Here is a 16,682-nt window from a genome sequence, read left to right on the forward strand (position 1 = left end):
TATAAAATGAACATAACTTAGCAATAAATTGATACCTACAAAAGTTCAAATTTATATACTTCCACTTATTGCATAACTTAGCAATAAAGTATTTCTATATTTTATTTAACAAAAAATTCCAAAATTTGACTTATAGATAAAGGATGAAAAGGGAAGGTTTAAATTCTATTTTAATTATTGAACTTTGAATATTTTTTATTTTAGTCCCTAAATTTTTAAAAGCATTTGTTTTATTCTCTAATTTTTTTAAAAAAATTATTTTAGTCCATACTATTAAAATTATGTTAACTATTCAAACAAAATATGAGGAAACTTGTGCTTTTTTTATGATTAGGCTCTTGGTATATTAAGTAGAATGAAGATGAAGTAAAATGTCAACAACCAACACGCCAAAATAATGAACAACCAAAATTTTGAATTAAAAATATTATTTAAATTCTTCCGCTTTGCTCCCTTATTCAAAATTGAAACTCTATATTTTTTAGCGTAATTAACTTGAATATAAGTCACCACGATAGTTAACAAAATCTTAATATAACTTTGACCAAAATAAGTACTTTTTAAAAGTCAATTGACCAAACACAAATAGTTTTAAAAGTTGATGGACCAAAAAAACGATAGGCAATGCTCAGGTTCTAATACAAATATTTTTAAAAATTTATGGATCAAAATAGAATATTATTCAAAGTTTAATAACTAAAATTATTTATTTATTTATTTATTTTTAAAAAAGATAGTATGGAAATGATCTTCCTAACAAATCATATATTTTGCCTTTATTACCGAAATAAATGGGAATTGTTTTAATAAATTAAGAAAACAAATTTGTTTTATATCTCCGTTGAAAATTGAGAAGCTAGAGGAGGGGGGACAAATGTCGCCGATGTTTTGGCGATGTTGGACATTTTAGGTGGCCGAATAAATCGGGAATCGGGACACTAAGTGGGCCCCATAGAGATTTGGGATAGCAACGAGCAAGTCATTCTGGACCACGAGTCCCCGATGACTCCACCTCCTCGTCTCTGTCCTCCTCGTTCTCGTACTTCTGTCGTTATGGGAAAAGAGAATTTCTAATATTATTTTAACTAAAATCGTTTCTTTTAGTTATGTTCCTACTCTACTAGATTTTCAAAATGTTCACAATGTTACATTCTTATCATTTATTTTCTAGTTTAATTTTTATTTGACCCTTAAATATTATTATTTTACACTTTAACTTGAGTTTAAATTTTATGACATGAAATTTTAAAATTAGACTTAATGGTAATGAAAAATTATTCGAAAAATTAATTACATTTTAAAAAAAATAAAATTAACTAATCAACGTTAACACTAGAGATTGAATATGTGTATTCAAAAAAATATCAAGGTTAAATGTGTAAATCGTGAAATGTAGGAATCAAATAGAAATTAATTCAAAATTCAAGGATAAAAATGTAACATTTTAAGACATATAGACCAAATAGAAATTAAACTCAAAATTTAAATCGTAGAATGTAACATTGTGAAACTTATGGATAAAATGGAAATTATACTCAAAATCTAAGGACCATTAATATATTTTCTACTAAATCTTGTCTTAATGAGCTTTTTGTACTATAAAAAATGAAATGTTAGTGTTATGGTATAAATAACGTTCATACTTGTGTTTGATTTAATAGATTTGTTAATGTTAACAAACAATTGGACGTCTCGAAGATCTATTATAGACAACATTGTAATTTTGGAAAGGCACATAATATTTTTTTAACTTCAATAATTTACTACACACAAAATTTAAAACATAAGAGTATTGCTAGGTATTTTTAAGTAATTAGATTGATTTTGTCATTACATAATAAATGCATTAAAAATCAACCTAACATTTATCTCTCAACCAATACCCTAGTGTGACACATAAGTAGAGTTAACTATAATAATTCAATATATTGTAAATATGGGTATGACTTAGCAGTAATTGACACATACTCATTATGCAGCTGAAGATTCACATCTCCATACACCATGTTTGTTGTACTAAAAAAATAAACTAATATTAATACCACGATGATATATTAAATTATACTAAAAACTCGATAGCATGTTAAACACCTCGGGAAGGAACACATATTCAAATCTATGAGTTTTAAGCATAGTTTTATTTGGTCTATAAATTTTAAAATGTTATATTTTTACCAACAAGTTTTAAGTATAATCTTCTTTCAATTATCGTGTCTTAAAACATATATTTTGTCATTGAATTTTGAGTCAAGCTTTTATACTGTCTCTAGATTTTATATTAATACCTATGTATTTTTGTAAATGTTTATTTTTATCTTTGGAAGTTATGTTCTAGTTAATTAATTATAAAATTATGATATCCACGCTTTTGTTTAATTCGTTTCCTTGAAAAACTAATCAATTTCAGTTTTGATGAAAAAATAACGATAATTTATTTATTTTGTCGATTTAATTCGTAAAAAAATAATAAACAGAAGTGGAAATTTTATTACATATAACCAAACAGAAATTTAACTAATACAACCTTTTTGACATGTTTAATGTCCCAAAAACAGTATTTGTGTTGGGAGTTTAAAAGTAGGGAGTAAGGTGTATACGAATTGGATTAGGTTGGGTTGGAGAGATTTTCTTTGACCAACTTGAAAATTTGGGTTGGTTGATTTGCTATCCGAATTATCGGAATAGAGCTTCTAACCCAACCCAATACTTAAAATTTGGGTTGGGTTGTCGGGTTATTTATTTATTTTGTTTTATTTTTTATTACATTTTTATGAACTTAAAATTCTTAAATTTGTGTATAACATATACTAATAACTAAAATTTCATAAAACTTAGGAGTTGTTTGGGGCATTGAGATGATATAAGATGTGGGGAGTTCTGATCGAGTATATTCAAACATTGAGATGATATACTATACACGAAAGGAAAATGACGGTGAGATATGAAACACGTTCCAAAAATGGACCCACAAACAATTAAAATCGGTGAGACAAGATAATGAGTCTCAAAACACTGAAATGATATAAGATGTGGGGATATACCATCTCATGTTGGGCCCTCAAACGGCTCTTTAAAAGTTAAATATCAAAATCCAAGACGTCTATTACAAATTCCATACAAACATCATGAAAAATAATATATGAGTTACCATATTTATAAGTTAATACATATATATGTATAATAGGCCAACCCGAATTTTTAAAAATGTAACTCTAATCCAATCTAATCTGAAAAATATAAAAAATTCAAACTAAAACTGAAATTAATCTAACAATTTTTATAATTTGGATTTGATATCTGTACTATTCGAATTGCCGGGTCATTTTAGTAGAGAAGAAAATAATGATTGGATTTACACGCTGGACATTACGGTGACCACGAGATCCAACGGCTGAGATTTATGTACTTCCCAACTTGTTTTTTGGTGGTGCACATTTGATTTTGGGGTGGGGTGGGCCCAACGGCCAACTTTTTTTCCACACCCCTGCATTGGGAGACACGTGTCAAAACAACTCCCACATGTGAATTAATATTTGTTTTGTTTTTACTTTTTCCTGAAACGACAATTTACGTGCGGGGCGCGGCACCGGTGATCGGCAGCGGCGGATAGCTAACAAACAACGGCCAAAACGAACGGAGACGTAAGAGTGAAACACGAGTGGCTCGTGTTTTGCCAAACAAGGCAATGGGGTAGCCTCATTATTTGTCTTATTCCTTTTATTTCTTTTCCTTTTCTTTTCTTTTTCGTTTTTTCATTTTTAGTTAAATGTCCCCTTCGTTTTCTTTCTTTTGGAACAATGTCCCCTTCATTTTCTAGTGATTGATTACATTTTTTTTAATAGTAATTTAAAAATATTCTCAATAGAATTATATAAATTTCCAAGTTTAGTACACGTAGGTTGTTCAAAAAATCTATCAACTAAAATGGAGTGTTTTTTTTAGTACAATAAAGATATGATGATTCAAACCACAGACCTCGTGGTTAGAGCACATTCGGATGCCAATTGAGCTACACTCAATTTGAGTTGTTAATCTTAATTCAATATATGAGAATAATTAAATCGAATTTTTATGTATTAATATTTTACTTATTTTCATAATAAAAATTTAAATAAATAACCTAATTAACCCGAACCAACACAATGGGTTTGTTGGATTTATTTTTTAATAAAGATTATTCAGGTTACAATTGGGATAAATCTAAAAAGTCATTCAACCTAACTCAATCCAACCCCCAAACACTCCTAAAGACATGTTTGTTTGTTCAAAAGGATTTCAAACGGTCTTTGATTACTTAAAGTTAATTTAATATTCAAATTACATTTTTAAATGCAATGTTTATATCATAAAGATTGATTTTAAACGATTTAAACCATATTTTGAAGCAACTTTGAAACTGTTAAAAGTGATTTTAACCTTTTCAGCATGACTCCTAAACGTGCCTTCAGTCTCTGAACTTGAAGTTATGTGTTGATCTAATCCAACTACAAAAAGAATATCTAATACTCTAATTCTTTTTCACATATTATACTAGTTAAATTATGTTTACTTTGACAATTTTTCATCTAACCAGTATATGACATATACTATATTTTGTAAGCGTCACATACACAATAAACAAACGATTGGAACATTTAATCTCTTAGTTGATGACATATGTTGTCATCAATTGAACTATACTAGGATTGTTGCCAAACTTGTAATTTATCACTAGGTTTGAGTTATCAATTTAACTTTAAAGAGTGTTTAAATTTTTAATTTTATGCCTCCAATATGTTATTAAGTCTCAATTTTGCAATTAATATGACCGTAGAATTTTAAGATGTTAGAATATGATAGAAGTCTATTAAAAACAAAACTAAAAGTTAGGAGCATATAATTTTTTAAACTTCAACGACTGATTAAATACTATAACAAAAGTTCACTAACTTGTTAAATCCTTGCTTTATTTAAATTTAAATATTACTTTGATCCTTATACTTCTAATTTTGGTTCGTTATGGACCCTATATTGTTAACTTTGGTTGATTTCAATCGTGGTACTTTCTTATGAGTGTTTGAAAGGAAAAAAACAAATAAATACTCATACTTGTTTGATACTCTCTATTGGGAAAAACCTCCCACTAATAACTAACGTGAAAAAACTTCAGATCGTAAAAAAAATCACGAACAAAAAAATGTCACTATATGAAAAATTATTATAATCACATATAATAATTTAATTTCCTAATCCTAATCACAAGAGCACCACTTCAAAGTTGTTATATTAATCACACTTTTTTCCACTCTCAAACTAGATAATACATGGAGGAAATTTAACTAGAGTTAATTAGTATACCAAAATTTAAAGTGTTTGTAACTGGGACAAATTGACGTCAAAGACATATGCTCCTTTTATAGTGTTTGATACTCATCATTTTCTCGAACCTTTCCAACATGAAAAACCTGCATTTTTAATATTTTATCAAAACCTAACACTCTCATGTTCATTAAGGAAATAATAATAATAACCACACATATTGGCCTTAACGTACTACATAAATTCAAGATTTATAATAGATTGTTAGGACTAAAATGGAACTTTCATGAACCTATTTAATATACGGCTTTGAAAAGTATATCATAAAGTTTCAAAGTTAAATGGATGGGATGATACGATAATCGATCAATATATATATATATAAATGTCACAAAAATAGATATTACATTCATTTTGCACATGTGCTGATTTTTAATTCACAAGTTTGAAAGAATAAATTAAATATAATTGTTTGTTAAATTGAAATAAAGTGATTCATCTTATATTTAAATTTTATGAAATAAAAAAATGGACTAAATCAGCCATATTTGATAGAATTCAAACCATTTTAAAGTAAATTACTAAGGTTCCTTTGGTAATAGTTTGAGTTCCATTTGTTAAGTATTCAGTTTTTTTTTCTTATTTTTAAAAATTTATTCAATAGACATTATTTTTATCTTCAATTTTTTTTTGTTATCCACGTTTTACTAATAATTTAAAAACAAAAAACAAGTCAAATTTTGAAAACTAAAACTCCTTTTTGATAACAATTCAATGACTTTTTTGTTTTTTAAAATTTAATCTATAAACACTACTTCGACCTTCAAAATTCTTCATTTGTTATTTAATTTTTACTAATTGTTTAAAAATCAAGTTAAATTTTGAAAAAAAAAAGTAGCTTTTAAAAACTTGCCTTTGTTTTTTAAATTTAACAAGAATTGGACAATTATATTTAAGAATGATGCAAACCATTGTAAGGAATAAAAAGGACAAAATAGGCTTAATTTTCAAAAACCAAAACAAAAAACAAAATGGTTACCCAACTAGACTTAAAAAAAGTAGCTTTTAAATTTTTTGTTTTTATTTTTTGAACTTGGCTAAGAATCCAATAATTGTATTTAAGAAATATGCAAATCTTTGTAAAAAAAAAAAATGAGCTTAATTTTCAAAAACCAAAAACAAAAAACGAAATAGTTACCAAATAGGGTCTTGATTTTCGTTTATGATTTGTGAAAATCGTACTTGATTTCATAGAATTTTTAATTCATAGTTTTTCATATTTCTAAAGTAAACATTCAAATTTTTAACCAACTTTCAAGTCACAAAATAAAGTTATGGAGATCTAAAAACCATACCAGCAAACCTTTCTTCTTTTTTTTTTTTGTTTTTTTTTTTAATTTTCTCTTAACATCCAATGAATATATAAATGAATAATTTTAATTATATTTATTAGGCGTGATTTCAAACTAAATGGCATAATCGACAATTGATGAAGTTTGGAGATAATTGTACTAGAAAAGAAATGAGAAGCCAAAATCGAAACTTAGTATCCAAATGGGTTTGGAAAGGGGAGGGAGGCCCAAACCCCACGTGGATGGTAGCTTCATACCATATGGGGGCATGCCCAATGCATGCCTTACTCTAAGAGAACGAGCCAATGGCCCAAAAATCTCATGCTTGACCTCGACAAACCTATTGACCCATAGGTTGACTAGGGTTAATTTAAAAACTCATGTTTTCTAACGTCCTATGTACAAATGATCACGGTATATAAGTCTTTATAACACTAAGGCAACTAAATCTACTATCACCTCTAGACATCTAACTTATTATACTTATTCACTTCTTGATTCATCGGTATGTGTGTGACAAGTACCCACTAAAATGTAGGGTTTCCTTTCTACTCAAGTCATGTTTTTTCCCTTTAAACAAATTTACTGTTGTTGTCATGTAAAAACCATACTCTTTTCTCTGTTCCAATTTTGACATTAACGATATTAATTTCAGATTTTTCTAACAAATAATTTAAAATAATAGTCTATATTTCAAACTATGATATTTTATTTATTTATTTTTTAATATAAGGTGCGGTTTAACTTTTCAAGTGTTTAATTTTAAAAACAAGTCATTTTGGAAAAATAGAAGTATTTGACAACCACTCAAGTATAGTTACTAAAGCACTTTACAAGTGTATTTTAAATAAAAACATATTTTTTATAAAAAAAAATTCTCTAATCAATCCAGTTTGAGTAATCTATTTATTACTTCTTTTTATTGATTAAAAACACATTTTAAGACACCCTATTTATAATTAGTTGGGCCAGAAACTAACGAAGCTGGACGGACCGGCCCAATTCACCTCAGAAGCCCAAATTAGTTGACGTGGGATACAGAGGGCCCACAAAAGACGATGATTCGGATGACGTGGCAGATTCTGAGGCTTGCAAAGGTTCGCTGGGTACGAATATCAGAAGCAACGAACTGAGGGGGCCAGTGAAGTGAATCGGTGGATGCAGACCAGGGAACGAATTCTTGGTTTCAATCTGGAATTGGAATATTTGCGACGATGCTAATCGGAACCATAATCGCACCTCGTAGTTTTTTCTCGAGAAACAAACAGAAATCATCTTCGTCCTCATCGTCATCGTCTTCTTCTTCGCCGGTGATTCCTCTGTGCTCGGGGAGAAGGCCTAAAGATCCTCGAAAAGATGATGATAATGATGATCAGACACGTATGGAATCTGTATCCTTTTCTCTCTTTTACTGATTTTAAGTTTGATCGTGAGTTCTGCTTCGTTGATGATCTCTCTAGCTACTTTGGATTTCAGTTTGAGCTGTGAGGGAGAGAGGCAAGAATCAACTGGAAACTTTGTTTTAAGAAAGTACTCAAAATGGCTTAGAGGCTGAAAGTAATTTAATGTTAAGAAATGTTTTCCGTCCTTTTCCTGCCATTTTGAGTCTGATCGGATGTATTTAGAATGAAGTTACATTTTGGCGTTGAGAACTAAATTTCCGTTTCGTCTAAAATTAGGTTTAGAACTTGAGTTCATCGCCGATGAAGGTCTTTAAATAATTCTCTTGTCGATAAAAGCATAAATGCGTCCAAATTACAGGGAAAACTCACTTAGTCTATAAAAGTTTGTAGAACAATTTCCTTCTCAATCTCTTGTCTACGGGTATCACAAGATGAATAGCTTTCCATCTCTGACTTGCTAAATCAAGCGAAGTATGATAATGCTCTCGATCAAATTGCTTTTCAATGCTTTAATATGCTTTAGCTTGATAACGCTCTTGATCGCTCAGATAAATGCATGTTACTTCCAATTTGCCTGCTCTAACTTTAGAGAAGCTGCCGATTCTCCTTCACATGTCTTAACAGGATGCACAACAGCATTTTTTTGTTTCCTTGATTCTGAACCGAGTGTCGGTCTACTCAATCATTAAGAGCTACATGTCCTAGCATCTCAAGCAAGATGAATAGATTCTCAAGAGAAGTGATAAAACCGGGTGTTATTTTCAGTATCATCAGCTCGCTTTTGATTTACTAGGTTCTCAAGAGTAGTTGAGGATTCAACTCTCAAAAGTTAGGAGTGCAAATAAAGTCCCACATTATGTTGGCTAAAAAAGGAAGAAATTCATGGGATCGAAGTGAGGACAATCATCTCGATTTAAGTATGAAACAAATCGGGAAAAATCAAAAGCAATGCCAGGAGGGTGTAAGTACCTAGATAAGAATATCAGTAAGGTATTATTAAGGGTATAAGGGTAATTAGGTAGGAAGTTAGTTACTGAATCTTGTTATAAATAGGAGGGGGAGTGAGTGCATGGAGGCAATTTTATGGAGTGATCTAGGACTTGGGTGTGTGCACTCAAGAGGGAGGTTCCAAGTGCCTATATACTTAGGTTATCTTGTAGTAATTCATTTATATTTCAATATATTCCATATCTTAATTCTAGTTATGAGGTATCCTAACAGAGGGCTAATGTTGAAAGTGGACAATATTGTACCATTGTGAATATATGTAGAGGCTCCGTTGTCTTTGGTGTAAGTTGGTTTATATAACCCAATGAACTTTGAACATTTTTCTTAAGAAAAAGGGTTCTTGGAGGCTTTGTCTTCTCTAAGTTTAATTTCAAGAGACAACAAGAGTTCTAATTATTTTAAGCTGTCAATTTAGAGAATTGAATTTGAGACTTGAAGGGTATGTTTGAACATCCAGAGCCCTTAGATTAGGACACCATTGGGAGTAAGTCGAGTGCATTGAGTTTATAAGCTAATTATTTGATTATTTCAATATCAAATGCTGTGGGATCAATTGATGTTTAGGATTGAGGGTATTTGAATTACAATTTGCTGAATTACCAATTATGTCAATCAGGTGATAAGCTCTCAACAGATTGGGACAAGGCTTGGTCCAAGTTCAGAAAGCGAGGAAAAAAGACGATCTTTTCTGATTTCTCTCCAAACAAATACGTAAGCTGGAATCCGCGAAGGTCAGATTATCCATTGTCTGAAGAAGTAGATCCCATAAAAAGAACAGAGAGATCAAACCTAATGCTATGGACTAGTCCAAGATTTACTCTAGCTGGTGCAATTGTAATCGTCACATTTCTGTTGGTCTACACCATTCTTGCACCAATTAATAAGTGATTTTTGCTGGTCTATTGAACTTTCTTCTTATATTCTTCTAATGATGTTAATGATTGTAGAAAGGGAGATTCAGTTGAGGAAGGTCTGTAAATTTGTATGGAAATTGAATGGAATCTGTGTTATCTGTTTTGCTTGCTTTCTCTGGGAAAATGCCTACCTTGCACTAGATTATGCATGTTATGATTTGCTTTCTAGTCTTCATAAATTAAATTTAATAACAATTAAATCCTTATTGTGAAACAGTCTAACAAAAATAAGTGTCAGTTTTTACTTTCATTGAAGTCTAGAGATGAAGAGTACTCTTTTTAAGATATAAATTTTAAATCATAGCATATTCCTGAATGTTCAAATTTATCACTTCTAAAATAAAACTACTTTATTCCATTTTTGTTATTAACTTTCAAGTTTGTTATGAAATTTTAAATTGTTCATTTTAGTTCCATTTTTTAAATTAAAAAGAAAACAATTAATTTAGCCCTCATCTGTATTTTAATTCTAATAGATTATCACATGATTTCGAGGATGTGTACAAGAACACTGGACAAATTGGATTTTCTTAGATAGTAAGGACTAAAATAGTAAAATGGTTGTTTCTTTCAGATTAAGACATACATTAGGTTTTGGACCAATGTCTATATTTCCAAGTTTGGAGAATAGAATAGCATTTTGGTCAAACTTCACTTGAATATTTAGTGATACTTTAATAAAACTTAAATTTAGTTACTACTGCTAAATATATACTCTATATATATATATATAGTAATCCATTGGCCCATGAATGTTTGAAACATATTCAAATGTTATATTTTTTTTTTTGATGAAATTTATTATTATTCTTATTTAACCAATTTTGATAAAAAAAATAATTTCAAATGACTAAATTTATTAAAAATTACTAGAATTGGATATGTGAAAACATAAAGAGTAAATTTTGATAAATTTTAAATTATAGATACTAAAATAATATTTTAAGAAAGTAAAAAGATATTAAAGATTTGAAAATATAAAATGGAAATTTGAACCAATGCAAAAGTAGAAGAAAATTCAAAATAAGTTTTAACCCAAGTTAACCATAACTTTATTGCTGAAAAGTTCTTAGTATCCCATCTGGGTATTATTGAAATAAATAAATCTGCAGGGTCTTACAAGCCATGCTGTAAACCTGGAAGCTCCACTTAACCAAAAATTTCATAATTGATTCTTCAGACTCTTTCCCTTCGCTGCAGCACGTGCATCGCCCAATTCAACTACCATTCTTCTGTGTAGAATTTCAGTTGGCGGGATTGGCGAGACGCTTCTCTTCCTCTTCGTCCCCACCCACAGGCCACAACTAACTAAAACCCCTCCAATAATCTCCCATACCTTCAATCTCTTCTTCTTCAATGATCAAAATGGCGACGACCCATTTTTCCTTCACTTGCCTCGGCTTTCTGTTCTTTGTCTTCTTGATCTTCGCTTACACTTGAGTGATTCTTTGAGCAAATGGGGTTTCTTCTCCTGTTTCGTTTTCCAATCTTCTGTTAGTGAAAACCCAATGGAAGTGAAGAATCGTCTTGGAGAATGAGTGGTTCGAGAATCCATAGATGGGATTGAAGCAATTTGGTTTGTCTTTGTCCTGCTTTTCTTCTTTCTGAAGTTTGAGTATTTTGATTAATTGTTCCCCATTTTCCCCCTCCTTCAAGGATTTGCAGATTGGTTGGAGTTGGAGTTTTACATTTTGATGACGTCATTTTAAAGTGGGTTTTAATGCATTTCTTTTAGTATGATTATAGAGGGTTATGTTCTGGTGCCTGAATTTTTCTGTTGTTTTAATGGTTCTTCATTGTGTATTTCAGTCAATGTATTTATTATAGTGTTTAAGGAACAGTTATTACTTGTTTGGCAAACTTGTTTCAAGTGTTGAGACATTCTTTGTTGGGAGTTTTGCACTGTTCTTGCAGTCTAGGAAACTTTCAGCAAGAGTTTTTACTTGGTGGTTTATGATCTTCCTCAATGAAAAGATCCAACCTGCAACAATTATCAAACTCTCTGCCATTACTAAGTTGGATGAGGATGATAAGCATCATAAGCTTTCTTGATTGAAATCAATTCGCTGCTTTATAAATCATTTTAGGTTACTAAGAAGCAAATGTTGGATGCCTAACACCAACATGTTTGTTAGGTGTCAACATAATCCTACATTGGGTTGAGGTGGAAAAATTGAAGTTACAAGACTACTTGGATAGAAATTAATAATAAATGTATGTGGACTTAGACCAGAAATGGACAATATGGTAATATTGCAGAGATATGGGTGGCCATTGTCCTAATAGATGATGATTAGAAATGAATATTTCTTATATTGTGATCTACCATGAATTCAATGGGATAACATTTTTTCACATCTTCAATTATGTGTCATCTTATATAAAAGTTCATATATTTTAGGCTTTGTTATGCTTTGTACAGTTCAACGACGAACCTCATAAATAGCGCACACCCGCTTTCATTTCTTTATGACCGATCAACCTTTTTTCATGGTATATAGTAGTAGTTAAATCATCAAATGTTTTTTCTTGTCTAGAGCTGAAAAAACTAGTGTCATTAATTTCAATTGTGAACATAAGACAATACAATTACATTTCTCTGTGTATCATAGGTATGCAGTCTCGTTTGACAGCAAACAATGAAGAAAAGCCATTGCTTAATCATCCAGTCATGATTGTCTATTGGGATCTTTCAAGCTCCTAACTCCAAATGCTATTGGATACAATATTCTGGGAAACAATTATTTGGTCATCAAAGTTATCTTGAATATTCATAGGTGTATCATTTCTGAGAAAAACATAACTTCTCGTACATAATGGACAATAAAGCAGCAGAGAGAGTTGTTATTGCCAGACCAGTTGCTTCAAGGCCAACATGTTCCAGTTTCAAGTCATTCTCTGATATCCTTGCATGTGCCTTCAATACTTCTTCACCTAATATGTCATCCGAAACCAAGGTTGCTGCCATTAGACCAAAGACGGTGAGGTTTAAGCTGAAGGATAATCCTGCTCCATCATCCAGGGTGATTTGTTCCTCTGATATTTACTTGTATGGTTCTTTTTCCTTTTTAGAACTTTGCACCTCATGATTTGACATTCAACATTTTCAGGCCAAAATATCAGAAACGGCCCCTGGAACGAACTCTCGTTGTTCATCTGATAATCTTGCTATATCAGACAGCAATACCACTGTTTTATTCAAACCTTTGGCAAAGCATGTATCAAAAAGGACCGTCTCTCAGCTGTCACTCATTGTAAGTGGCTTCATAATTAGATTTGTTTATACATGTACTTCTATTTCTTTGCTGGTACATACTTGGGAAAAGATGCTAGCATATTGAGTTTGGTTCAGTTTATGTATTTGATGCTCTTTAAATAATGGTATATAAAGAAAGAAAGAGAAGGCTTGAGCACTTGAGAATCTACTGACTTCGCTGGCTTATCTTTTACCAGGGGAACACCAATTTGCAAAACCGTTTACTGCATCCACCAGTGGAGGTCTGTATTCAATGTCCGAATCAAGATGAAGACAAATTCCAATCTGCACTGACTTCAAATCTCTGTATTCAATGCCCGAATCAAGATAAAGACAATTTCCAATCTGCACTGACCTCAAATCTTCCCCAGAACATCACATCCACCGTTGAAAACAGTCAATCTATCGAAAGCTCAAGAGTGACATTAAGTTATAGCAAAAAGGATCCAACATCGCTTCGTCCTCAAATTAGTTGTGCTCAGCCTTCTTATGACGGATATAATTGGCGGAAATATGGGCAAAAGCAAGTTAAAGGAAGCGAGTATCCACGGAGTTATTACAAGTGCACACATCCAAGTTGTCTTGTCAAAAAGAAGGTTGAAAGATCATTGGATGGGAAGGTTGCTGAAATAGTTTACAAAGGTGAGCACAACCACCCAAAGCCTCAGCCTCTAAAGCACAACTCATCCGGGACACAAAGGGAAGGGTCGATATCAAATGGAACTACACGAGATACTAATCCGGAGTTATGGCTCAATTATCTCAATGGACGTATAGAAGGTTGTGAAAGTAGGCTTGAGAATCACATTGAAAACACTTGTCAAGGCAGAGTTACATTACCCTTCGAACCGGTTGCAATTAGAGAAGTGAATGCTGGATGTGGAATCTCTGATAATTCATGTGGTCTAAGCATAGAATGTGAAGAAGGAAGCAAGGGACTTGATTCCATGGATGATAAATTGCGAAGTAAAAGAAGGTAAGAAAAAGCTATTTCAACTATGGTCATTTTATACAAAATTTGACTCTGCCTTTCTGCTCCTATAGTTGTGAGAAGAACTTTGCATCTTAAATAAGGAAATTTTTGCAAGGGATCTTAATAGAATCCAGCATCTGAGCCTGCTTGCACGTCTGTCTTATAATTTCTTTTCCTTTTCTTTTTCCGGGTTCTTATGACCTATATTATATGTTCAATTTCCAATAAAGGGGTGGCAAAAATCCAACAAATGAAGCTGATACATCAATTGAAGATGTTAATGATCATCACGCAATGGCTCGAGGGTCCACTGGCATCGAGTTCTCTGGCAAAAGCATTCGCTGGAGAAAATATGGGCAGAAAGTTGTGAAGGGTAATCTATATCCTCGGTACGGAGTTAAAAATCTGCATTGATGTGTTCTGCATAAACTCGATTTCATTTTGATTTTTTTCCATATTCGTTATTTCAGACGATTTGTTTCCATCCTTGCGAAGTTGCCTGATATCACTGTATGCATCCTCTAATGCTAGTTACAATGGAGATTCTTCTGATCTTTTCTTTTCTTGTTTCTATAGATTTTAGTTTTTAATAACTTCCCAATGAAATTTGCTAGTCAAAAGGAGTAATATATTTCCGAGTCGATCTCACGTAAGCTTTCACCTTGCAGAAGTTACTATAGATGTACTGGCCTCAAATGCAAAGCACGCAAGTATGTCGAACGAGCATCTGAGGATCCAGATTCCTTTATCACTACTTATGAAGGAAAACACAATCATGGTATTTCACTCGGAACTGAAAAGCCTGTAGCTCCTGAAATGGAATAAACCAAAAAGTAGAAGCAAATGAATTGATTCAGTTGTGGAGCAGACCAAAGCCAGCATGTGGAAGTTTAAAGGAGACGTTCAAGAGCTTTTACGAACATCTGCATTGGCCTGTCATGTCGTCTTCAACGAGCAGTTCCTTTGGACTACTCTTCATTGTGCTGCTTTTAGTTTTTATGCTTCAAACCAAGTCTTTCAAGTTCCAATTCATTTTTGTTCTTAATTAATACCTTCTGTCCATTGTGATATTCATACAAGAGTTTTGAGTAAATTTTCAAGCACTTTCATCGAGTTTTTTTTTTTTTTTTATCATTTTGTAGACATCAAACCAACATAATAATTTTATTTTTTTCTCCTCTCCTTCAATTATAGAACTCTGTGTACTTCCTTTTGAGCTTTTTATGCATATACTATTATACTATATATGTTCTTGCTTATAAGAAAATAAAATAAGTCAACTAAATCATTGCTGACATCAACTTGTCTTGGCCAGCTTTTGAAATTTTGAATCTTTATCTCATAGGTCCTTTAAAAATCAATCAAAATAATACAAGTTCATCATGTTTTCTCTCTCATATGGTTGAAATTTGAATACTTCAATAAAGAAAGAAAGAAGACAAGAAAGCTAAATCCTTTCTGGGGGAATCTTCTTGATTTGAAGCAAGAATTCCTCTTTCTTTGAATCATGTCAAATACATTTTTTAACACGAAAAATGTCTAATCTTCACATGTATTCTTGAATACCGATATTACAAATAAATAACATTGAACATTTTAAAAGGGAGGATTTCATAAATAAAAAAATAAGGAAAATTATTTATACAATATAGTAAATTTTTTTTTTTCTTTATAGAGACCGGTAGAGGTCTGTTATTGTTTATCAGTAATAGAAATTGATGAAAATCTATCATTGATACTATGTGATAGATGCTGATAGAAGTCCAATGTTTTTTTCTTTGCTATTTCTATAAATACTTTGATATTTTTCTATGTGTGAAATTATCCATTTAAGAATTTATCTATAATGAAAATTGAAAATCATAATCATATTACAATGTATACTTTAATATTCACATCCACACGTTTTTTTTTTTTTTTTTTTTTTTTTTTTTAATTTTAAAATTTTCAACCTTCTTTGGTCAAATATAAGACATTCAATAATAAGATACTGTTGCCATCCCCTCACATTGAAATACATGCCACGTTTGTTTCAAAAAGGCAAAAAAAAAAAAAAAATTTGGTCATGTATTTTTTCTAGAGTTATTCCATTTTAATCTATGTATTTTTAAATGTATGATTTTAGTTCTTCACTTTCAATAAATTTTAAATTTAATCCATATTACTAATTCATTTTTGATTTTTTCAAATCTTTGTATTATTCATTAACATTTTCATTATAAATTTTTAAAATATATTTACGTATTATTTTGTATTGTATAAAAAATTCAAAAATTAAGATTTAAGGTTCATGGAAAGTAAAGCAAACTCGAAAGTACGATATTTTAAATGAGAAATAAATACATGCCACGTAGGTTTGTCAAATGAAGCTTCTAAGCAATATTTTAATCCAACGTGATCTCAACTACTCCGACAAAACTGGAGATGACCCATACGACACGTCGGCTGATGTAATTCAGCCCAACAAAGTCCAAAACC

General features: G+C 31.1%; 2 protein-coding genes across 10 annotated transcripts; both read left to right on the top strand.

The window, feature by feature from the left end:
- Nucleotides 1-7,742: 7,742 nt before the first annotated feature.
- Nucleotides 7,743-10,085, top strand: LOC120092168 (2,3-bisphosphoglycerate-independent phosphoglycerate mutase). The gene is made up of 2 exons (XM_039050398.2): nucleotides 7,743-8,030; nucleotides 9,678-10,085. Exons 1-2 carry the CDS (start codon nucleotides 7,865-7,867, stop codon nucleotides 9,947-9,949), a joined length of 438 nt encoding a protein of 145 aa, XP_038906326.1. The 5' UTR covers nucleotides 7,743-7,864; the 3' UTR covers nucleotides 9,950-10,085.
- A 988-nt stretch (nucleotides 10,086-11,073) lies between these two features.
- On the top strand, nucleotides 11,074-15,392 carry TTG2 (WRKY family transcription factor family protein). 9 transcript variants are annotated; one of them, XM_090307151.1, is made up of 7 exons: nucleotides 11,074-11,551; nucleotides 12,588-12,998; nucleotides 13,086-13,229; nucleotides 13,429-14,207; nucleotides 14,435-14,593; nucleotides 14,675-14,714; nucleotides 14,873-15,392. In XM_090307151.1, exons 2-7 carry the CDS (start codon nucleotides 12,792-12,794, stop codon nucleotides 14,882-14,884), a joined length of 1,341 nt encoding a protein of 446 aa, XP_090163277.1. In that variant the 5' UTR covers nucleotides 11,074-11,551; nucleotides 12,588-12,791; the 3' UTR covers nucleotides 14,885-15,392. The 9 variants fall into 9 exon arrangements, with proteins under 9 accessions (XP_090163277.1, XP_090163272.1, XP_090163275.1 ...); XM_039047463.2 differs by having other exon boundaries at nucleotides 11,108-11,551; nucleotides 14,435-14,577; XM_090307150.1 differs by lacking the exon at nucleotides 14,675-14,714 and adding an exon at nucleotides 12,398-12,468 and having other exon boundaries at nucleotides 11,440-11,551; nucleotides 12,588-12,956.
- The last annotated feature ends 1,290 nt before the right edge of the window (nucleotides 15,393-16,682 follow it).

Source organism: Benincasa hispida, chromosome 11 (genome assembly GCF_027475165.1).
Source record: "Benincasa hispida cultivar pf3 chromosome 11, pf3_genome.v1.1, whole genome shotgun sequence".
Classification (NCBI taxonomy): Eukaryota; Viridiplantae; Streptophyta; class Magnoliopsida; order Cucurbitales; family Cucurbitaceae; genus Benincasa; species Benincasa hispida.